This window comes from Drosophila albomicans, chromosome 2L (genome assembly GCF_009650485.2).
Source record: "Drosophila albomicans strain 15112-1751.03 chromosome 2L, ASM965048v2, whole genome shotgun sequence".
NCBI lineage: Eukaryota > Metazoa > Arthropoda > Insecta > Diptera > Drosophilidae > Drosophila > Drosophila albomicans.
In genome coordinates this window covers 29,170,366-29,193,087 of record NC_047628.2, presented here as the reverse complement: position 1 = coordinate 29,193,087, position 22,722 = coordinate 29,170,366, and the positions used below count along the sequence as shown (strand labels likewise).

General features: G+C 38.7%; 6 protein-coding genes across 6 annotated transcripts; 3 read left to right on the top strand and 3 right to left on the bottom strand.

Annotated features, from left to right (window-relative positions):
- The first annotated feature begins 9,227 nt into the window (after nt 1-9,227).
- Nucleotides 9,228-9,873, top strand: LOC117564478 (NADH dehydrogenase [ubiquinone] iron-sulfur protein 6, mitochondrial). The gene is made up of 3 exons (XM_034243278.2): nt 9,228-9,425; nt 9,496-9,672; nt 9,732-9,873. The coding sequence occupies exons 1-3, from the start codon at nt 9,291-9,293 to the stop codon at nt 9,798-9,800; spliced, it is 381 nt and encodes a 126-aa protein (XP_034099169.1). The 5' UTR covers nt 9,228-9,290; the 3' UTR covers nt 9,801-9,873.
- An 857-nt stretch (nt 9,874-10,730) lies between these two features.
- On the bottom strand, nt 10,731-14,690 carry LOC117564477 (uncharacterized). The gene is made up of 5 exons (XM_034243277.2): nt 14,578-14,690; nt 14,010-14,392; nt 12,666-12,853; nt 12,484-12,601; nt 10,731-12,423 (listed from the first exon to the last, which is right to left on the bottom strand). Exons 2-5 carry the CDS (start codon nt 14,066-14,068, stop codon nt 11,847-11,849), a joined length of 942 nt encoding a protein of 313 aa, XP_034099168.2. The 5' UTR covers nt 14,069-14,392; nt 14,578-14,690; the 3' UTR covers nt 10,731-11,846.
- A 239-nt stretch (nt 14,691-14,929) lies between these two features.
- Nucleotides 14,930-17,033, bottom strand: LOC117565333 (protein insensitive). The gene is made up of 3 exons (XM_034244382.2): nt 16,715-17,033; nt 16,488-16,573; nt 14,930-16,416 (listed from the first exon to the last, which is right to left on the bottom strand). Exons 1-3 carry the CDS (start codon nt 16,716-16,718, stop codon nt 15,301-15,303), a joined length of 1,206 nt encoding a protein of 401 aa, XP_034100273.1. The 5' UTR covers nt 16,719-17,033; the 3' UTR covers nt 14,930-15,300.
- A 1,930-nt stretch (nt 17,034-18,963) lies between these two features.
- LOC117565019 (early boundary activity protein 2) lies at nt 18,964-20,475 on the top strand. The gene has a single exon (XM_052001935.1). The coding sequence runs from the start codon at nt 19,184-19,186 to the stop codon at nt 20,333-20,335; it is 1,152 nt and encodes a 383-aa protein (XP_051857895.1). The 5' UTR covers nt 18,964-19,183; the 3' UTR covers nt 20,336-20,475.
- On the bottom strand, nt 20,463-21,658 carry LOC117563652 (probable NADH dehydrogenase [ubiquinone] 1 alpha subcomplex subunit 12). Its single transcript, XM_034242062.2, has 5 exons — nt 21,538-21,658; nt 21,381-21,476; nt 21,128-21,305; nt 20,698-20,782; nt 20,463-20,637 (listed from the first exon to the last, which is right to left on the bottom strand). Exons 2-5 carry the CDS (start codon nt 21,473-21,475, stop codon nt 20,573-20,575), a joined length of 423 nt encoding a protein of 140 aa, XP_034097953.1. The 5' UTR covers nt 21,476; nt 21,538-21,658; the 3' UTR covers nt 20,463-20,572.
- A 41-nt stretch (nt 21,659-21,699) lies between these two features.
- Nucleotides 21,700-22,592, top strand: LOC117563651 (actin-related protein 2/3 complex subunit 5-A). Its single transcript, XM_034242061.2, has 2 exons — nt 21,700-22,040; nt 22,109-22,592. Exons 1-2 carry the CDS (start codon nt 21,828-21,830, stop codon nt 22,349-22,351), a joined length of 456 nt encoding a protein of 151 aa, XP_034097952.1. The 5' UTR covers nt 21,700-21,827; the 3' UTR covers nt 22,352-22,592.
- The last annotated feature ends 130 nt before the right edge of the window (nt 22,593-22,722 follow it).

Genomic DNA, 22,722 nt, shown 5'->3' with positions numbered 1-22,722 from the left:
CAGATTGCGAGGGATCTCGGAGACCTCGAGGACAAAAAAAGGGACAGCTTCCATCATCCGACAGCGAGCGCGCTAAAATCTGCGCTCAAATTGAAACATTTTGACCCGAAGTCGAACCCGAACGCAAAGTCGGGTCTAGACTCTGAAGTGGTCCAAGCATTAGAGATTAAAAACCAACAAACACGACAATGTTGATGATCATGATGATGATGCCCTTGAGATTGCCTCGGGTTTTAGACGAAGGTCCGAGATATTTCCAGGGATTTCTTTCCCATTTTCGCTGTCATATTTTGACAGGCCAAAACAATGTGTGTGTTTAAGGCTCGCAAAGTGTGCAAATCTCAAGATAAGATCAACTGATAAGCAACGTATTTTGAAGGCTGTCAGAAGAAATGTGAGAAAAGGGAAGTAAGGGAGTGGGGGGAGGGGGGAACTTTTGCGCAGCCGTCAATTAACGGCAATTTATAGCCGCGAGGGGCACGCGTTCCAGGCAGCACTCTAAAACGAAACAATTAACAATTGTTGTCGCTCCAGCAACAGCAACAACAACAACAACAACAACGAAGCTTGCGAGTTGCGCCTGCGCAACAACAAATCAAACAACTTCAGCTCTGCAGTAAAATACAAAAATACGACACACAAAAAAAAATGAAAATAAATAAACGGAAATATTTCCAATGGCGCGAAATGGAGTGCGCTTTAATTTGCATAAATTACGTGGACATCTAACGAAAGGATGCAGGATGCAGCGCATGAAGAGCAGCGAGTAAAGGGTTGACAGGGTTGCCACCACCCAACCACCCAACAGCATCTGACAGCCCAAGAGCAACGCGGCAACCTTCATCCGCCCGCTCGACAGACGCAATGCGTTCAAGTGGCTGCCGCCTGCACTCAAAAAGTAGAGAGAATTGAAGCGACAACGAAGAATGAATACTCTATACATTCTGTATAATAGATTATTCTTTAAATTGATATGAAGCATGAATCATAATAATAATAATAAAATGAAGAACCAAAATACTCAACTCTAAAACATAAATATAATACTCGAAATAATGTAATAATAAATAATCAACTCTAAAAAATAAATACAATATACAATTTTAGACGATGGTGACTATAATAAGAAATTCTTGTTCCAAAAACACTCATTTATAGAATTTACAGAAGAGAAACTAATACAACTTTGAATGGGATTCAAATATTTTATGCTCAAAAGTAGAAACATTTATAGAAACTTTGTGTGATTAGTTTGCATACTCTATCAAACGACCAGTCGCAAACTACTTTTAAAAGCTGTAAGATTTTTGCTTAAAATTTTATAAAGAATGCATCAAATTAAAGAAAATAGTTAATCAAAATACTCATCTTCAAAATATAAATTTTATAATTTTAGTCGATGCTGATTAATCTACTACGTAAGAAATTCTTGCCACAAAAATATTCATTTATAGAATTTACAGAAGAGAAATTTATACAACTTAGAATGGGAATAAAATATTTGATGCTAACTAATAGAAACATTTATATTTATAGAAACTTTCTGTGATTAGTTTATTACATATTCTATGCAAATAAACAACTACAAAAGCCTTTTAAGAGCTGTCAGATATTTTGCTTGTTATGCAATTCTACAAAATTTTATGATGAATGCATCAAATGCATCAAACAGAAGAAAAATTTATACAACTTTGAATGGGAATAAAATATTTAATGCTAACGAATAGAAACATTTCTATTTATAGAAACTTTCTGTGATTAGTTTATTGCATATTCTATCCAAATGATCATCACAAAACGCCTTTTAATAGCTGTTAAATCTTTTGCTTGTTATACCATTCTTTAAAATTGTATGATGAATACATAAAATTAAATGATAACTTACGAACATAAAATAGTTAACCAAAAATGTCAACTTTAAAACATAAATATAATAATTTTATGACGATGCTGATTAACTTTCTTTATAAGAAATTCTTCCTACAAAAATACTCATTAGGAATTTACAAAAAAAGAAAATACAACTGCAAATATTTCAATATTTGGAAATTATTGAATTGAAAATATCTACGATTTAGGAGAAACATTTATCTTTATAGAAACTTTCTGTGATTTGATGATGACTAGCTTGTTATATTCTCTATATAAATGATCAGTCACAAGCCCCTTTTAATAGCTGATAAGCCCTTTGCCCTGCATTGCACTGTTGCAATTGCAATTGTACAGACACCCAGGCACACATATGAGAGAGAGAGAGAGCACTTCAGGTTTTGTTTCAAACGCACACAAAGCATGCATAAAAAACAACGGCTTTTTTTGCTCCAGTTGAGTTTGGTCGAGTGGTTGATTGCATTTACGGTAGCTTGGACCCGCGACCCGCGTCTGTCCACTCAGCAGCCTCCGCTGCTGTCTGAAGTTCGCCTCGAGGCGGAAGCTGAGGCTCAGAGAACACTACACAAATGCTACCGATGATGAAGAGGATGATGAAGAGGAGAAGCTGGCTTGTTGCTTGAGGTGTGGCCGCTTAGTTGATCCGTGAAAATGTAATGTAGCTGGCAATTCCGATTTAATATGCGAGAGCAGCGACATCCCAAAGAGTTACACAAATAGCCAAAGGGCAGACAGGACAAAGGCCGAGGGAGAAAGAGGAGGAGCTCGTTTTAAAACCCGCATAATTGTCAGGATTTGCACGCCACGTTCGCAAAAGGCCCGCGGCTGAAAGGGTTGAGGGGCGGCTGTTGAGGTTAAGGATAAAGCGCTGAAATCGTGCACTTCCCTTCTCCCTCCACTCTGTTCTATTTGCGGAATTCCCAAAAGTGAAAGCCACATTAAAGAGAACTGTACTTGTTGACAAAAGTTGTTCGTCGTGTCTTGAGAGCCAAGGCAATCCCTTGGACCACAATCAACAGACAATTATCAAGCGTTTAATTTCGCGATTGGAGTTTGAGTTCAGTGCGGTTCGCTTTTTATTCAAACACCCCGGGTGACAATGTCCCAGACACATCGCAGATGGGATGACAAAACCGCAAAAGCCAAGGGAGAGAGAAAGAGAGAGAAATTGTTGCGCAAGGCAAAAGAAATTTGAAAGCGAGTCGACAATCAATTCGCAAAGCAGGATGCCGTGTGCCAAATAAAAAACACGCGCAGGATTATCGCAAATAAAAATCGAAGATAATTCGGGGGGGTGAATGAAGAGCGCGGGGACTGAAGAGACCTATTCAGCTAGGCCTATCATAAAAAAACACAATTCGACAAAAAAAAGAGAAGTGAAATTAAACTAAAATTAATCGTTTGCACGTGCATTGCAATTGAATTGGAAATTAAAATCAAAACTCGAATTGACAAGCGAATTGGGAACAACAACAACAACAACAACAAGAAAAACGAGTGTAGAAAACTCTTCTCCTCACTCCTCACTCCTCGAACACTTTTTGGAGACCTGTCACCTGGTTCCATGTGTTCAGATCTATTCATCAAGTTGACATTGCAGATGATGATTAAAACTGACGCTGAAACTCAAATTGATGGTAAAAGTGCGCCAGTTAATGATCATCATACGTTGTGATAATGACGATGACGACGTTAGCTTGAGGACACTTGATATGTCTATCAGTAACTTATGGAGCTCGTTTCGAGTAATTTGTTCAATGTGTTTTCTGTTGTATTCCCATTTAACGAGCACAAAAGAAAGTTTTTTAACAAGCCCCAAAAAAAAAACAAAAAAAAATTGAAACGAAACGAAAATAAGACACGAAATTGAAGAAACAATTTCGACTTATAGACGACTTTGATTATGTCATAATGGAGCTTATTTGGGGTAGTCGTTAAATGCGATAAAACGCTGTGATGGATTGAGGAAAGACTTGCAGGAAAATGTGTTTCGAAATTGACAGTTGAAAAAACTTAATGTGCAGAAATATTATACGGACTAAGTTAAGAGTTGGACTGATTAAAGATTGGTACAAAGATAATATACATCTGAAGATATTTTGTTAGAATTTAGAAAATGTTTCAAAATTGACAGTTGAAAACAGTAATATGTAGATATATTATATTATTTGAATTAGGTTAAAAGTTGGACTGATGATTAAATATTATTGCGAAGAATTATTATATATCTGAAGATTCTGAATGAGTAAGAATTGGATAAAACAACTAAAAGGTAAAAGTATTAAAACTATTTAGGAGTTAAAAGAAGCACTACAAAGAAATTATGAAATATGTCTAAATAAAGGCCATTTTGGGATTGAAACTATAATCAACAACTAGAATAAAGAAAATAATATGAAGAATTGATAGAAAGCTATAGAACGAAAATATGATATCTTAGGAAACTATTCATTCTAAATTCTGGATAAAACAAAGATGTTGTAATGTAGTTCTGAATTAATATCATTTAGGTATCAGATCTATAACCGACAATATTAAAAAAAATAATAATAATAAATATCATTAAAATAAAAAAATAAGCTATATACCGAAAAGATATCTTACGATATCATTCTAACGACTGGATAATCTTCTGTCTAATGTTCAGTACAGTAAACCCTCGCGTCAGGCACAACAAACACTTCAGTTTATCCAAGCAAACATCATAAAATGTCATAAAAGCAGCAAAAAACAGGAAAAGTCGAGTGCTGGCAAATAATTCAAATATGCACCACCAACGAAAGATCGTCAGAGTGGTTGACTGGATAACTAAACCACCCCCCGCCCGTCCCCTGACCGTTGGGGGTCAACGGTGCCGAGTGCTGCCTGTACAGTGAACACACACAGAGGTCACTCGTAAAAAGGGCCGTAAAAAAATGATTGAAATTCGTGCGAAATCAGCGGAACGCACGGCGACATTTTCAACGAGAGTTATTCGAAGAATGAATTATGAGAGGACTTTATAGACAGCTGAATGGACAGGCGCTATCTGCTCTCTCACTCTTTGTCTCTCTCTCTGTCGCACACTTGAGCGTGCAGCGCAGACGCGTCACGTTGAGCACTTGAGGCTAATTTTGTCGACTGCCTGCGTAGAGAGGATTTTCAATGCCAGATTTTTTAATTAAACTTTTGTTGTTGTTGTTAATATCGAAGTAGAGGAAAATTGTCGCTTTAAAAAGCTTTTGTCAGCAATTTGTTGTGCATTGAATGCATAAGTGAGTGAATGAATGAATGAATAAATGACAATCCAACTGCTGCACGCGTATTGAATTTCCCAGAGAACATGTTTTTTTTTTCTTTTTCATGCGAGAATAATTTTGAATAGCGGAAAAAACGCTTGAAAAATGAAACGACAACAAGAAAAACATCAGCAACAACAACAACAACAAAGTTGTTGTTATTTCTTGCTGCTATCAAAATAGCCAATGGCCAGTGGACAGTTAACAAGCAATGGCATTGACCATGTGCCCTCTCCACTCAGCTCACAAAAAATAACACACACACACACTCACCTCCTGCCTTCCCCCTCTCTGTGCCACCAGGGACTTGCCACAGGTGAGCAGCAACAGCGACAGCTGCTGTTGCATTGCATTTTTTATATATTTAGTTGTTTATTTTGGAAAGGTTGTTCGAAATTGGTTAACTGATTGCCCCACAGCGCAACAACAGAAAACAGAAAACTGAAAACACAAAACTGCATTAAACTTGCAGCGACTAGCGATAGAAATAACTAGAATCTATACAGCTAAATATATTTTAAAAATATTCTCATGACATCTCATCTTTACTCCTCTATAAAAAAATCACTTAAGAAGCAATCATTATTACTAAAAATATAAAATAACATATAGTATAATAACTACTATCTATACAGCTAAATGTATTTTAAAAATATTCTCATCTATAAAAAAAAATCACTAAAGAAGCAATCATTATTACCAAAAATATAAAATAGAATAACTCGAATCTATATAACGAAATGTAATAATAATTTATAAATATTCTCATTACATCTCATCTACAAAAAAAAATTACTAATGAAGCAATCATTAGTAGCTAAAATGTATTTTAAAAATATTCTCATAACATCTCATATATTCTCATCATTACTAAAAAAGTAATCATTATTACCAAAAATATAAAATAGAATAACTAGAATCTATATTACGAAATGTATTTTGTAAATATTCTCTTTACTTCTACTCTTGTCTATAAAAAGTCAAATATCAAGCAGTAATCAGTGAGTAAAACGTTATCACACTTAAAGAAATAATTATAATAAATTGGTTCTTTTTTAAACTCATAGATCATATAAAAGGACTTGTGTTGTATTGGAAGAAGAAGAAGATATTGAAGATTGTTACAACTTTGCCAAAGAAATAAATGTTGTTTAGGCTTTAGATAAAAAGTCTGTCGTTAAATATTTTACAGCTAAATGTTACTTAAAAATGTTCTTTATGACTTCATATATTCTTGTCTATAAAAAATCACTAAAGAAACAATCTTTTTGACAAACGATATAAAATAGAATAAGTAGAAATGTATTTTGTACATATTTTTTGACTTCTCATCTATTCTATTCTCATCTATAAAAAAATACACTAAAATAATCAATCAAATTTAAAAACGATATGAGAAAGAATATTACTTTAACGTCATCACATTAAAAGCATTTATTATTGGAATAACTTGACTATTTTACAAACTCATAGAGCAAATATGGGAACTTGTGATGTATAAGAAGAGTACTTGAAGGTTGCAATATCCTTTATAAAGAAAAGAAGGTATTTCAGATTTAAGATATTAAAAATTCTAAGCTGAAATTTTTTAAATTGATCAATTATATGATTTTAATAAAAATTATAAATACATCTAATCTCCTCGCATTCCTTTCATTAAAATAATAATACTAATAATTTAATTTATTTCGCAAATATATCAAATCTTGTTAAAGAAAGTTTTTATGAAATTTCAAGATCAACTAAGAGTTTAAAACAAATGTTTAAGAAAAATATCTGATAAATCTATCTATGAATATGATATTACTTTAATAAAATAATAATAATATCATTATATAATATCAACTCTTGTTGAAGAATGTGTTAAATGAATACTTAAAAAATATCAGATATATTTGAATGTTATATAATAATAAAATCTACAGCAGCTGATAACTTGTCTTTCCCTATATGCAACCCATAGATCACATTAGAAAACTTGTGTGATGTGATGTATTGGAAAAACGCCCCTTCTCAGAGGTGAGGTGGAGTGGAGGGGTGGAGTGTGGTGTGGTGTCAACCCTTGTGTGCGTGCAACCACTCAACCACTTGAAAAGCGAAAGCAGCAAATGCGAATGTGGCAATAAATCTCAGACAAAGAGAGAAAAAAGACAACGGAGAATTTGTCACTTTCGCCGCAACAAAACAATTGACAAATGTCGAAAATTCTATACCAAAAAAATGCAACAAAAAAACCCAAAAATTTCTCCACAAAAACAACAAAAAAAAAACATTGCGGATGACGATGAGATATTATATGGGCGCTGAATTTTACGGTAAATTGCGCAAGGATAAAGGATTGCGGCAAGTCGCGAGTTAATCCTTTTAAGCAAAAATAACCCAACGAAATTGCCACTCAAAAGGTGAAAACTGTCGAAAAACATTCGTCCAGTGAGTCCTTTTAAGTCCTGCTGTGCGCACGCGCCTGACTTATTGGCAGCTGCTGCGCAGACGTCGACTGACCATCGACAGGACGAAAGGACGAAAAGGGGTCGGGTCGTGAAATGCGGTTGCCGGACAAATTGAAATAGCAAAATCATTTCTCGGCCATGGAAAATTGCATTTAATTACAGCGGCAAACAAATGCGATTAGATGCAGCAGGACAATTTTAAAGCAGGACTCGCCGTGTCCTTGGCCAACAACAAATTCACGCCTCGCTTCACAAAAGCACTGTAAATTATATTGTTAAACTGACCAGCGGCCGAATAGAGAGAGAGAGAGACAGAGAGAGTGCAATAGAAGGGGGAGGGGGAGGAACAAAGAGAGTTTCATAATTGCAGCGATCGGAAACAATCAAACACAATGGGACCCCGTTGCCCTATCTACCCCGTCTCCTTCTCTTTTCCTCTCCCGCTGCTGTACTACATTGTTTGCTTAGGATGCTGCTGCTGCTGCTGCAGTTGTAGTTGTAGTTGCAGTTAGTTACATGACAGGACATAATAATAAATATGCCAACTAAATTATGAAACAACCCCTCCCTGCTACTGCACCCCACCCCTGGTCACGCTTGCGCAACTCACAATGACAATTACACAAACAACGCACAGCATCAATGCTCAGTTAATATGAAGTCTCTCAGGTGCTGCACTGCAGTGCTAAGCAGTTCAATTTACACACACACACGCATACTAAATATGAAAGTGCAAAGCAGTGCAATTTACATTGTTTGCTTAGGATGCTGCTGTTGCAGTAGTAGTTGTAGTTGTAGTTGCAGATAGTTACATCACAGGACATAATAATAAATATGCCAACTAAATTATGAAACAACCGCTCCCTGCGACAGCACCCCACCCCTGGTCACGCTTGCGCAACTTACAATGACAATTACACAAACAAGGCACAGCATCAACGCTCAGTTAATATGAAGTCTCTCAGATGCTGTGCTGCAATGCTAGGCAGTGCATTTTACACACACACGCATACTAAATAAGAACTTGCAAAGCAGTGCACTTTAAATTGTTTGCATAGGCTACTGCTGTTGTTGCAGCCTACAGTTGTTGTCGTTGTAGTTACATGACAGGACATAATAATAAATATGCCAACTAAATTAGGAAACAACCCCTCCCTGTTACAGAACCACATTTCTGGTCACTCTCACAGCTCAGTTAATATGAAATCTCTCAGGTACTTTGTTGCAGTCCAAAGCAGTCCAATTGACACACAAAGCAGTGTAATTTACGAACGCACCTGATGGCGAGTTTTGCAAATTATGAAAAAGTCGCTTATTTTACATCTATAAATAGTATTCTAAGTGTTTAACAAAAGTGGCACTTACCCTCACTTTTTTTGCACTATTCTTCACTTTTTTAAACACTTTGCACTGAGTTTATTCACTATTTCAACTTTTTTAATATCCACACAGCACTTTGCAAGCTCACTTTTTTCATAATGTTGCCACACTGCCACAATAAGGTTAAGACCTGGCGCGCAGTCATCTGAGCAGCGTTGCCAATTGCGCAAATAAAACAGCTGTTGCGTGGCGATAGTTGTCAAGCAGTGTGGCCGTTTGTGTTGTACAAAATACTGCAGTCGGGCACATCTCTAAAACGAAACCGAATAATAATTTTTTAGCAATTAGCAAAATGATGGCCAGCAAGCAATTGGTAAACAATTTAAGCAAAGTGGCACGCTGCAGCGAGCAGCTGCTTAAACCATTGGCCGCAGTGCGCTGCTCCAGCACACGCAGCGACATTGAGAAAGTCACACACACTGGCCAGGTAAATACATTTGAAGAGCAGTTAACGCGAGGATGCGATTACGCAAACATTTGTTTTCAATTTAAAACAGGTGTTCGATAAGGATGATTATCGCAATGCACGCTTCGTCAATGCCAAACGCTATGTCAACGAGAACTGGGGCATCAAGCTGATCGACGAGGTGGCGCCCACAGTGACCACCGAACGTGTCGTCGCCTGCGACGGCGGCAACGGACCCTTGGGACACCCCAAAGTCTACATCAATCTGGTAAGTCGGAGAATCTATTAATCTTCAAAGTGATATACTAAAAGAGTATCTCTTTTTAGGACAAGCCTGGCAATCACACTTGCGGCTACTGCGGCCTGCGCTTCGTGAAGAAGGACGAGCATCATTAAATTGATATAGTTCAAGATTCGAAGATTGTTAGTTGGATGTACTATATAAATAAAAAACCTAATAGCTACTGAATGCCTAATGAGGAAACTTCTGATTTTTATTGACATTACTGGATAGTTTTAAGAAGTCAAATAGGTAGTGGAGAAGGCCGAAAGAATTAAGTTTACACACATTTTAAGGAGGCCAAGAGAATTTAGTTTAGAAACTTCTTCTGAGAACTTAATGAGAGAACATGTCAGGCTTTATATACTTTTCCTGTTTACATTAAATATTACACGAAGAATTCTTAAGACTAAAAAATCAATTTGGAAAAACATAATGTGCAATTTAATAATTCTTTCAAAAAGTATTTGATGAAAGTAAAAGAACAAACGTAATGTGCAATTTCTTAAAAACTATTTGATGGAAGTAAAAGCAAAAAATGATACAAACAAAATTATATATTTAAAAACATTTTCTTTTTTGGATTTTTAAATTAAAAATTAAGTTTTTGTTTGACATTTAAATCTACATTTATTTTTTAAATGAATCAAAAGTTAAATATGATTTTTTAAATAAATTTTGGATTTTTAAATTTAAAATTAGTTTTTGTTTGACATTTAAATATAAATTTATTTTTTAAATGAAGCATCAAAAGTTAAATATGATTTTTTAAATAAAAATAAGATTTTCGAGTAGAATTTTTAATACAAATGTAATATTTTGATTTTTAAATTATAAATATACTTTATCTTTAAAGTGAAAGTTAAATTAAAATTAAAGTAAAATGAAACCACATGATAAATTTTCCCATAAGATAAATAATTCTTAAGTTCAAAGAACATCATCTGCAGCTGTCTTTGCTTATTGCACAATTCATTTTTTTTATTGATTTTTCTTCTTGAGATGATATCTAATACAATGTTTCGAGTTTTATGTTTGTTTGTTTGTTGTTGTTGTTGTTGCTCGCGGTCTATTTGCAGTTGTTAGTAAAGTTAATAATTGAGAAAGTAATAATAATTATCAAGTGTAACTAAAGTTAATCGTGTTAGATGTTTAGCCATAACCGTAAATAATACGTGAGTATACCATATAGCGTAATTATATTTAAAGAAAAACGTAATAAATACGTACGTAATATACCGAGTATATACCGAATTTATATATCGCCTGTTTGTTGTTGTTGTTGTTCAGTGCAGAATCCTTTAACCGTGTATCATACTTTTTTTTGGTGGGGGGTCGAAATCATAAAGATGAGGAGGAGGACGAATCGTATTTAACGAATCGAATATATAAATAATGCCTTATAAGCTGGGTTTTCAGGTTTCTCATTTCCAATACTACGCGGGCACTTTTTTGTTTTTGGTTTTTTGTTTTTTAGATGCTGTTTTCTTATTCTCGTTCTTGTCGTCGAGCACGCTCCATTGAGACACAGATAGCACTACGAAGAATGCGTTTTAAAAACAAAACTAAAGAAAAGAATAACAGCTGTAGCTAGACTAGCTAGCTAATCTTTGCACACACTCAAAATAATAATGAAAGAAATCATGGTTCACAGACCAAACTCAATTTCTTAGCATTCAGCAGCAGAACTGTTCCGCCTCGTTTCTCTCGAGGGGATTCCGCAGAATGCTCACTCTTTCTCTCTTTCGCTGTCGCGCTGTGGGAACTGAAAGTGAATTCGACGCTCGGCTCGAAGCTTTTCACATTCACAATGCAGAAACAGCAGCAGATAAGACGACTCCGTCTCTCCAGTGGAGGAGGAGGGGAAGGAGAAGTCAACATGCTGCTCAAATAATTGTTCAATAATCGTCGTCATCTGTTGTCTCAATTGCGTCTCATCTAAAACAGCAAGAAACATTGAGGAGAATGTAAACTAAAATGTAATAATTTCTAATTTGGATAAAGTTGATGTAGATTTTGTTGTAGTAGTTGTTGTTGTTGTGTGGGACGAATCGCTCTTGATATTGTTGTTGTTGATGTTGTTGTGGCTGCTGCCTGGGTGGGAGCAACAGTGATCGCTTGTCTTGTTGGTCTTGATTGGGGCAATAGTTGTTCACCACTGGTCACCAGAGGTTACGTGGCATGGCGTAGCCTTCTTTTGTCACAAATAGATTGCGATTCGCATAAGCCTCGCCTCCTCCTCCTCCACCTCCAATCCTAGCCACCGTTCCGCCCGAGTTATCGTTGCCGTTGCCATGGGTCACCACAGTCTCCTGACGGCCATCGATCATGCGTGTCACAGTCGTCGTCTTCTGACCCGACGAATCCTGAGTGACCTTGGTGGTCTCGTAGCTGCCATCGGGCTTGCGCACCGTCTTCGTCATGACACTCTGGCTAAACATCTTGGGTCCTTGGTAGCTGCCATCGAAGATGCCGCCGCCGCCTCCAAACGGAGTCATGGGCGTCATAATGCTCGGTTTGCCATTCGACGGCGGACGCGGCGACGGACGCAATGCATTCGACTTGAGATGATCGCCATCCTTGCCGAGAGTGCCGTGAATACGACCCATGATCAACTCCTCATCGGACATCTTGGCGCGTGGCAAACTGCGGCGTTGATTCGAGCGCAGAATGTTGTTGTCGTTGCCCTCCTCGGGATTCATGCGCTGAATCAGCGAGTACAACTGATCCGCATAGATTCTAAGACAAGAGAAAAGGAATTAGTAATGATTGAAACTGTTTTTACTTCACTCCACTTACTCCCCATCCAGATCAGTGTCCAGCGGACCTTCCTTGCGGTTAAACTCCTTCAGAATCTTGCTCTCAAAGCCAGGCTTCAGAAACTCATCGCGCAGATTGCGCTCCACACCAGCATCAGCTACAGATTAATGGTAAAAATCAATTAAAAGTTTAGGATATTAAACAGTTAAAAGATTACTTACATTCATCTTCGTGGACCGCTTCGAGCAAACGCTGCAACTGACGCTCAAAGTGCTTCTGCATCTCGAGAGGACTCGTGAACACTTGGAACGCAAACTTGCGATCGTCATCGAAGAGCTCATCATCAGTCTCCGCCTCCTCGAACCATTGCGGCTTGCGGAACTCGTCCTTGTTGGAGGCCGATGAGGCGCTGGAAAGGATACAACATTTTTATTAATTTTTTATTTAGAATAGATTTATCTAAAGATAAGTAAATGCTATACGATGGGAAAGAATGAAGAATGAAAATGAATGTTTACTTTGCAAAACAAATCTTAATCTAATTCTTTGGACTGTAATTTAAAAATTTATGTTTACTTTGAAAAACAAATCCTAATCTAATACTTTGAATTGTAATTTCACATCCATATGAATACATTTCTTAGTTGAAAAGATACTACAACTAAACTTTGTCTATATGAAAGTAAATCTCGCCTTTTAATTTAAATTATTCTAATCATTTGTTTAGTATGCTGTTTTTAAATTCAAGTAGATAAGTTCTAAAGTTTTTCGTTACTATGATATTATTATTATTGTAGAAGATAAGTCAAGTTCTTTCTTTACTCTGATATTATTATTATTGTTTATTTCCGATAACGAGTTTTATGTATACTAAAATTAGTTTTAGTTTTTGGTGATTCTGAGATTAGGCAAGTTCAAGAGCCGGACGGACAGATAAGCGAATGAGCACTACAGAGTAGGAGGTCGATTATTTTCTTTTCACAATTCTTATCCAAAAATAATAAAGAAATTAAATAAAAAAGACACTTCCCTGAGCGAACCCTTTTTCACCCTATTTTGTTTATTTTAATCTTATTTCTACAATTATCAACAATATACCTCTATTAGACGGACACTTCCCTGGGCTAAGCCTTTTTCACACATTCCCGTTCTGTGCTTCCTCTTCCTCATTTTAGATAACCGAGTTGTGAAACCCTTTTACGCTATGCAAAGCGGGTATCAAAAAGCCAAAGGTGAATTTCGACTTCCATTTATGACAAGTGAAGTCTCCACTCCCCCACTCCCCCACTTTAGTCCCCTCCCTTTCACTCATTCAATCCTGTGCTGCAGCCCACAGGCAGTATACGCCAATACGCAGCCTCCGCAACACACACACACACACACATACATAGGCACAGAAATAGGCTTTTGCGCCTGTGTGCACGTGTGTGTGTGTGTGTGTATCTATCCCACACATACATATAACGCAGGTGCCTTTGCCTGGTGCGTCTTGCCTGCTTTATCGATCCGTGCCTTGCAAAAAGCCGCAGCCAAAATGAAAAATTGGGAGGAGGGGGAAAACTTACTCCTGCTGCTGCTGCTGCTGATCTAACTCCGATTGGAACATTTTCTTCAAGATATCCATAACGGCTTCTTCTGCTTCTTTTCCTTCTGGTTGTTGTTGTTGATATTGTTTAGTGCAAAATCCTTTTGCAACGCAAGCGTTTTTAATTCACGATAATACACTAGTATTAGTGTATGTGTGTGTGAGTGTGTTTAGTTTTAGTTGAGAGAAAGAGAAACTAAAAGAACCAAAATGACGCAAATATTCAACAATATTGTGAACAATATCTCGTTGAAAGTTTTTCGTTTATAATTGCTTCACTCGGTTTTTCCTTAATTTTTTCTCTGTTGCTGCTTCTCCTGTAAGTTCTGCTTTTTTGATGTGCACACACAATTTTCAAGTATCCTATAAACACCACCACGAAACACAACGAACAGGCGACGAAACAGAAATTGCTCGATTAATGCCAAACAGCTGATGCGGCGAACGCGTTTCGTTTCCCACTTTGTTCTCTGCGCCACTTTGACGTTACGTCACCCAGCACAGTGGAAAACGAAACGCACGCTACGTTACGCGACAGTGTTACGTACCGGCATTTAGCACGTGGCGCGCAATTTGAAATTCGCTATAAGCTTGAGATTACTTTTGTAATTTTGATACATTATAGATTTGAACGCTAATAATTTAAAGCACAGAGACTGACTTTAAATTCTAAGCTAAGATTCGATTTTGTAATAAATTGTAATTGCAATGTAAATAAAGGAACACTTGCGCTTTTGTGTTACGTCATAAAGTTGGTCACGTAACGCCAAGTATTGTATTGTATACGTAGACGCTAGTATTGAGCTTGGCGCGGAATTTAAATCTCACCCACATAATTCATGTTAGAATTAAAAGAATTTGACACATTTTTGATGCGCTACAAATTTATTCAAGAGTAAGCACAAAATCGAAAGATAATGTTCTGATTAGATATATATATATATGAATATATTGTCTACATACTAGATAAGTACTTGTTTTGGTCAATTGGAGGGATGGATGCCCTTGAGGGTTGCACACCCTGCAGGGATGGTTTAGCCCTAGCTTTAGTTTTCGTATTCGTATTAGTAATCGTAATCGAGTTACAGTCTTGATATTGTAACCGCGAGAGATCTTCAAGTTTGTACTGCATACAAAGTTGCTTCCGTATTTTGTTGCCTCCTGCTCTGGTTGGTTTCCTTTCCTTTCCTTTTTTGTTTTTGTTTTTGGGTGCTATAGCTACTACACATAAAACTAGTCTAATAAGTAATAATTGTTATCGCTAAGGCTCTCTATGGCATATTCTCCTTGTCGTTGCCCACGAGACTGCAACGTTTTCCCTTCTGGATCTTCATCATTTTGTTCTCATCGGCACACTTGGTGGTGATGGCATTGCGCACCTCCTTTTCGCTGGCATTCGACTTGTGGGTGACGGCAAAGATGATGTCCTGTATCTTGATCGGATCCAGCATTTGCTTCAACGGTTTCTGCTGATCCTTAAAAGCGGGCGATGGCTTCCCAGTCATCGAGTGTGTGGCGAGAGTTTCGCGATCGAAAATCGTAACCAGCAACTTGCGTGTGGCGAGCGAGGAGACGGACCAATTGATGTTCTCAAAGACGCTGGCTGGCACACAGGTGTTGTTGGGTCCAATGGATACCATGACTTCGCTGTTCAGCTGCTGTTGCTGTTGCTCCTTGACAACCACTTCCTCCTTGATCTTTAAGCTGTTGTTGTTGTTGCTGATGTTGTGATTGTTGTTATTGTTTTTGTTGTTGCTGCGTCGCGTGGGCAGTTTGTAAACATTGTTGTTCGACTGTTGCAGCGGCGCTGGCGTCGATGTCTTCGGTTGCTCCACCCTGCGTCGCTTGATCACCTGCTGCTCCTCTCCGCCCAGACAAATCTCCAAGCGATCCGAATCAGCCGAGGTGCTGAGGCTGTTCAAACTCTCGGCAGCCAGGCGGATTTCAATGGCATCCGCATCATCGGCTGCTGTCACAATCTTGTAGTCAATGACCTCGGCACGCTGAGGCTGTTGTTGCAATTGAATTGGAACTGGAGCTGGGGCTGCAATTGGAGCTGGAGCACAGATCACCGAGCTGGGCGGTGTCAGCAGCTGCTGCTGAGCTGTGGGCGGCGTTGACGGTGTCGTCTGCACCGTGGCAAGTTGCATGCGTGCCGAGGTGGCGTGAATTTGCGACAAGAGATCCGTGTGCTGTTGCAGCTTCGTCTCCAGATAGCGCAGCTTGTCGCGCAGCGCATGATTCTCGGCCTGCAGCGAGGGATCCTTTGGCTCCAGGCGACGCAGCAACTCAAAGTCCTCGCTCTCGGTTTGTGTCCAGGCATTCAACAGCATCGGCTGCTCACGTTCTGGACTCCATTTGAAGGTGCCGCCGTTTGCTTGCATAATCTGTATAGGGAGCCATAACGGTAAAGCATCGATACATTCGATTTGAGGGGGGGAAGAGGGGGCCTACTTACTCGTGCATCCATTGTTCCAATCCAAGCGGCGGTGCGGCGTCGACGTTGTTCACTTCCCGTGAGATGAGCGTCAACTGGACAAAACGCTGCGCAAATGCAATGCGAACCACAAATATTGGCGGCAAAAAAAACACACAGAGAAGAGAGCAAGAGCGAGAACAACAACGAGGGTAGTTTTACTATGCGTAGTTATTTTAGCAAGGCGACAATGCATTCCAATTACTTACACATGCTACCTGGCAGCCAAGAGTGACGACAACAACAATAACAGCGTTCTCTCTCTCCTTCTTTCCTTCGCTCACAGCAGGCAATCAGCACTGTATGTGTTTATGAGTGTGTGTGTTTGTGTGTGTGTTTCGTTCCGTTTCCCTTTGCCAGGTATGCGCACAGTTTGCGTATCCTTTACGAAATGGGACTTGCTTTGCCTTTTCTACGAGATCCCAACTGGCGTCTGACCAATTTTCATGTTGCCTTGCGTTTTCTATTCTCTCTCACTCTCCCTCTCCTTGTTTCGCTTCGCGCGGGAACTGGGAACGCAATTTTAAAGCGCAGCGTTGCCACCTGACACAGCAAACAGCTGAGTTGCCAGCAAGCAGCAAACAGCAATAGTTGAAATTTGCGTAGCAGATTTTTATCACTCGTAGTATATTTTATCACTTTTAGTAGATTTGCACTTTTAACGATTAAATTTAAATTTATGCAACGTTGTATTGTCACTTCATGTAAACTGGTTACGCAAAAGCAATGAGACCAGTATACACACACACACGAATGAGGTGGAAACTAGAGAGCATAATAAACGCCGTCTCTCTGATCGGAAAAATCATCCCTTAAAAATGCACAGAGCATTAGAGAGTATTTTACAAGAGAATATCTAAGCCAGGTAGTCCCATTGTTTGGCTGCAATTCGCAGAACAGCGCGCAAAATTTCAAGAATGCATTCGAAATTTTTGCTTTATAACATAAAGAAATGCATTCGAACATTTCAACATATTCAAAGCGAAAAAATCGTAATGAAAACGATGTATTTTGGTAGTATACCCAACTTTGTCATGTTTAAAAGTTCAAAGAAATGCATTGCACAAACAAAATAATTAGAAAACATTGACAACAGAAATGCATTGGAAAGCTAATATTATTATGCATCTGTTTCAGTATATGTCATTCATATGTCATATATATGTATGATTTAAAAGTGGCAATTTTGACTTGAAAGACACAGAACGTCCTGGACAGCCAAAAAAGTTTGAAGATGAGGAACTGAAAGCAATACTCGATGAAGATTGTTGCTGAACACAAGAAGAGCTCGCAGAATCTCTGGGAGTCATTGCAAAACGTTTGAAAGCAGACGAATACATTCGAAAGAAAGGAAATTGGAAAATTCATAGCTTCAGATGGGAAATACTTTGAATAATACTATTGTTCATGTTTTTCTTAAATAAACTTTCAAAGTTTGAATAAAATCGAACGAATTAAGTTATAAACCCATTTACTGAAACTAAATTAAAAAGTTTTAGCATAAAACAGACAACTGACTAGAAAGATAGTCCTGTACTTCCAAAACCAGTTATATTTTACTTTATATTATTTTTTTTATTCTATCAAAAGTTTAAATACATCCCGACTGTCTTTTCACTTACGTCGAATCTTAAATTGAATTTCCCATCCAGAATGCTAAAGTGTTTTTATAAAATAAAAGTAAATACTTTTACCCATTGTATTCAAAATCTATAGTTCAATCATCATGGTTATAATATAATAATAGAAATCTTATAAATTTCAATATATTGTTTAATAAATTGTGTATACTTGGTATAGATATATTTAATATTGTACAATGGGCTGTGATCTAATCCTTGATTATTATTTCAAGTATTCAAACATGTTTAATATTATTCCCAATTTCGCGATGGTAAATCAAATGGGAAAGGTATAAGACTGACACTAACTTCCCAACTATCCCAATTTTAATTGAATAAATTAGATATTTATATATTAACATTAAACTGGATCAATGTTAAAATAACGTTTCAAAGTGTATTAACTAAAAGGGTTAATTGTGTATACTTGGTTAACATTTTATATAAGCTGTAGTATAATCTGATCGGTATCATAGCAAGGATACAAATATATTAAATATTCTACAATGGGATGTGATCGAATCCTTGATTATTATTTCAAGTATTCAAACATGCCAGGTATCAAGGTATAAGACTGACACTAACTTCCATATATCCCAATTTTAAATGGAAAAATTAGAGTTTCATATATTAACATTGAACTTGATCTAATGTTAAAATAACGTTTCAAACTGTATTAACTAAAAGGATCAATTGTGACCTTGAAATATTCATACAGTTCTGCGAACGCAGCACTGCAACACTGTCATTAACTGCGCTTAGATGGCAACCCTAGCTGGCTGACCGCCATTTGCCATCTGTCAACGGTGAAAATATAACTGTTAATCCACGGTCATAAAACTGAAGCGGTCATAAAAGGACAGACTAGAATTTTGCAAGGTCAGCACAGCGCACGTCTTAAGAAAATTGCTGACGACATTTAACATTTAGAAGGAAAAACCCAAATCGCGACATCTGTCAAAAGAAGAGTACTTAAAATTCAAATTACTTACCTGCGTTTTCCGTGGGTGATCTCTACCTGATCCGAGGATTAAAGATCTTAAGTTTTCGACAAACATGGACGAGTATACAAATATCGATGTGCGCAGAACCTGCAAATCATTCCTTGACGATTCGTCGCAACAGAAACAACTCGCCCGCATCAATCGACATCCGGCGTTTTTCCAGCCGCAACACAGTTTCAGTGCACCACAGCTTTATCCAGAGTTCTTGAAACTATTTGCACCGCATTTTTCGCCCTACCATTACAACTCGGCTCAAATGGACCTTGAGCGCTTATTCAACAAGCCCGTCAGCCAGGAGCAGCAGCAGCCGCAACAGACGACGGCCAAGCAGCATCCTCCTCAGGGTGCTTTAGTACCATCTCGACCTGCTCTTGTGCCGCTCCAACAGGTGCCAATAGCACAAAGGATGCCATCGAATCAGCTGCCGCCGAAGAAGGCGATTCAACGTCATCCCATACTCAATGTGAAGGTGGTTAACAAGGTTGAGTTGCCTCCGTTGGAGCCACTGCCACCCATCGAGGACTCTTTCATGGAAGAAGTGAAGCGAATTGAGACAACGCAGGGGCAATATAAAATGTTCTTTGGCCGCATGATGGACATGATGGATACGCTCTGTCGGCGCTACGATGGTCTCGAGGAGGAACCCGAACCTATGGCCGATTCAGACGACGAAGAAACCGAGGAACCGCCGCCGCCGCCTTCGAAGCGTCAACGTCCCATTGATCGCTCGGCCACAAATTCTCCGGATTGCGATATGTCTGATGAGGAGGAGGAGGAAGAGGAGGAGGATTTGTCTAAATATCCTGAGCGGATTGAGTTGCCCGATGGTAGCTACAAATATGTGCTGGGTCCCAATGGCACCACGATCACCAGCAAGGAGTATGGTCAAGTAGCCTGGCCAAATGCTCCAGTTGCCACACGTGGTCTGCTCATGGTTGTATTCACAAGCGATGATCTGGCCACTCACACCCTGACTGGCAAGCCGTCGCCTGCCTTCTATGGACGCGAACGGCCTCCGAAAAAGATGCTGGATCCCGATCGCGTGGAGGATATCATTGTGACCGTGATGAATCGCACCGGGGGCAAGGAGCGTCACATTCGTGGCACCATCACCACCAAGTGCGCCGACACCGCCAAGAAGTACAAGCGTCGCGCCAAGAAGCTAGCCGAAAGTGAGGCCATCAACCAGGGACAGGGACAGTGATGAGTTTTGGAGATGAATTTAGTGATGATGATGGCTGGATATGATTTAGCTGATGTTTTAGTTATTTAAGCTCTATATGTATGTGACGATTTGTGACTATCGATTTCCTTTTGCAAATAAAAGTTGCTCCTTTAAAAGCAGGTTTATTCACGTTCTTCTTCTTTTTGGGTTGTTTCTCCTCTCGACTTTAATAATAGACTAACGATGTTGTGTTTTTTGTTTTAAATGGATCTTTATCTACTTCTTCTTGGGATCCCAGGCCTCAATCTTTTGCGGAGTCGTGCTGTATGGCGCATACGCTTCTGCAATTTTAAAGGGACTGTTTAGTTCAATGATAAATATGATGAAGCTACTCAATTTACCCTTGGTGCCCGAGAGGTTCTCGCTGTGGTCGGCGATCCATTTGTATTTGGGACGGCAACCATCACGAATGGGCGGCAAATCCGTCTGCAAAGAGATGTTTTTAAAGAGAAAGGATTTAAGGATTGATACATAAACTTAATACAGTAAACCAAGAACAGTAAATGAAATTTAGAATTCTCTGAAGCAAAGAGCTAAAAGCTCTGGAAACAATTTGAATGGTAACAAGGAGATTTTACTTAAAGAAGTTAGTAAATATCAGCTCTATTAGCTTGATAATATATTATAATAAATACATATGTATCTTGGATCTCAATTAAATATATTAATGAATGAAACAATTCAGGAAACAACTTTAAGCCATTTCATAAGACGGGTATAACTGCCTTCCCTACACATATGTGTAGGGTATCTGCAGTCTGGTCGACTCACCTTGTAGTGCATCCAGCCGAACCATTCGGCGGGTATCTGTGATCCGTCGTAATCCATGTTCACATGGGTAGCGAACTCGACCCAACGATTGCGGCCATAGAAGTAATAGGGATTCTCAAAGTATTTGTTGCCATACTTATCGATGCCAATCAGCGTGCCCGTCTTCAGATCATCGTTTCTGTTTATAGTACGAATGTAGTCCAGTATTAAGTATTTCTGCAGCTTATATAAGAGTGCTTTGCATTTTACTCACCTGTATAGCTTCAGATAGGCTTGCTTTAGGCCGCCGGCCTCGCGGATTGCCTGGAACAGTCGGCCCAGGCGATTGATACCCAAGAATTTTGTCATTCTGTGCGGCAAATGCGAGTTCAATAATAAATTTCTGTGCTTATTTGTTGTGAAAAACTTACGTGCTAAGCAAAACAGCGTTGCCACTCAGCTGTAAAGTGCTTGTCAAACAACCCTGCACAGACTTCGATTGAGTGTATGCTGTAGCCCTGCACAGCTGATTGCTGATAGCCAACAGCGTTACCACTCAGCTATAAAGTGTTTGCAGGGCTGCACAATACGCCTGCCCGCTGTTGACAAACAACCCTGGCTCTTCACATCTGTTCGCCGATAGCGACTTCTGTGTGTGAATCATATTGCTGGATAAAAGAAAAGAAACAGTAAATTAAAAAGGAGAAAAAAACATAAAACTATGGCTAAGAATACCTCGAGCAGTGCATTTCGTAAGATCGATGTCGATCAATACAATGAGGACAACTTCCGGGAAGACGATGGCGTCGATAGCGCTGCCGCCGGACCGGATGAGAACGAAATCACTTCGCTGCTGACCAAAGGCAAGAGTGTTGAGGCGCTGCTCAGTGCGCTGCAGAATGCCCCATTGCGTTGCAAGAACCAGCACGTCAAGGTGAGGCATGCGATAATGCGTCAGCTACTAAGAGAAATAAATATACCTGTATAACTCACTTTTTATAGGACAACGCCCTAAACATAACGCTGCGTGTGCTCTTATCAATCAAATCAACACAAATGGATCAAGCCATCGATAGCGTAGAGCAGAACGATCTGATCGATGTGCTCATGAAGTACATCTACCGAGGCTTCGAAATACCCTCGGAGGGATCCAGCGGACACCTGCTACAATGGCACGAGAAGGCATTTGCCAAAGGAGGCCTTGGTTGCATTGTTCGCGTTTTGTCCGACACGAATCGTGCTTAAGGAACGCATGCAGCAGGATAATACAAGGATAATATACAGTCAAGCATCTTAAATACACACATATAGTCATGGATGTTGTCTACCCCTGATGGAACACCTGAAGAACTGAATGAAACCGCAGCCCGTGTCGAAGCTTGAGCCCTAGTTTGATTTTTTTGCCCCCAATTACAAATGACAAGAAGTTTTCCAAATTAGATTTTAACTCGTATTCAAGTATTAAAGTTTTTATTACAAAAAACAATTGTATTGAGTATCTTCTAAATCTACAAATAGAACACAATCTTGTCTATATAGTGTATAGCTTTGTGCTAATAGGAAAGAAAACAGACATTTCCGATCCCATCCTAATGAGTTCTGAAAATTTGCTAGCG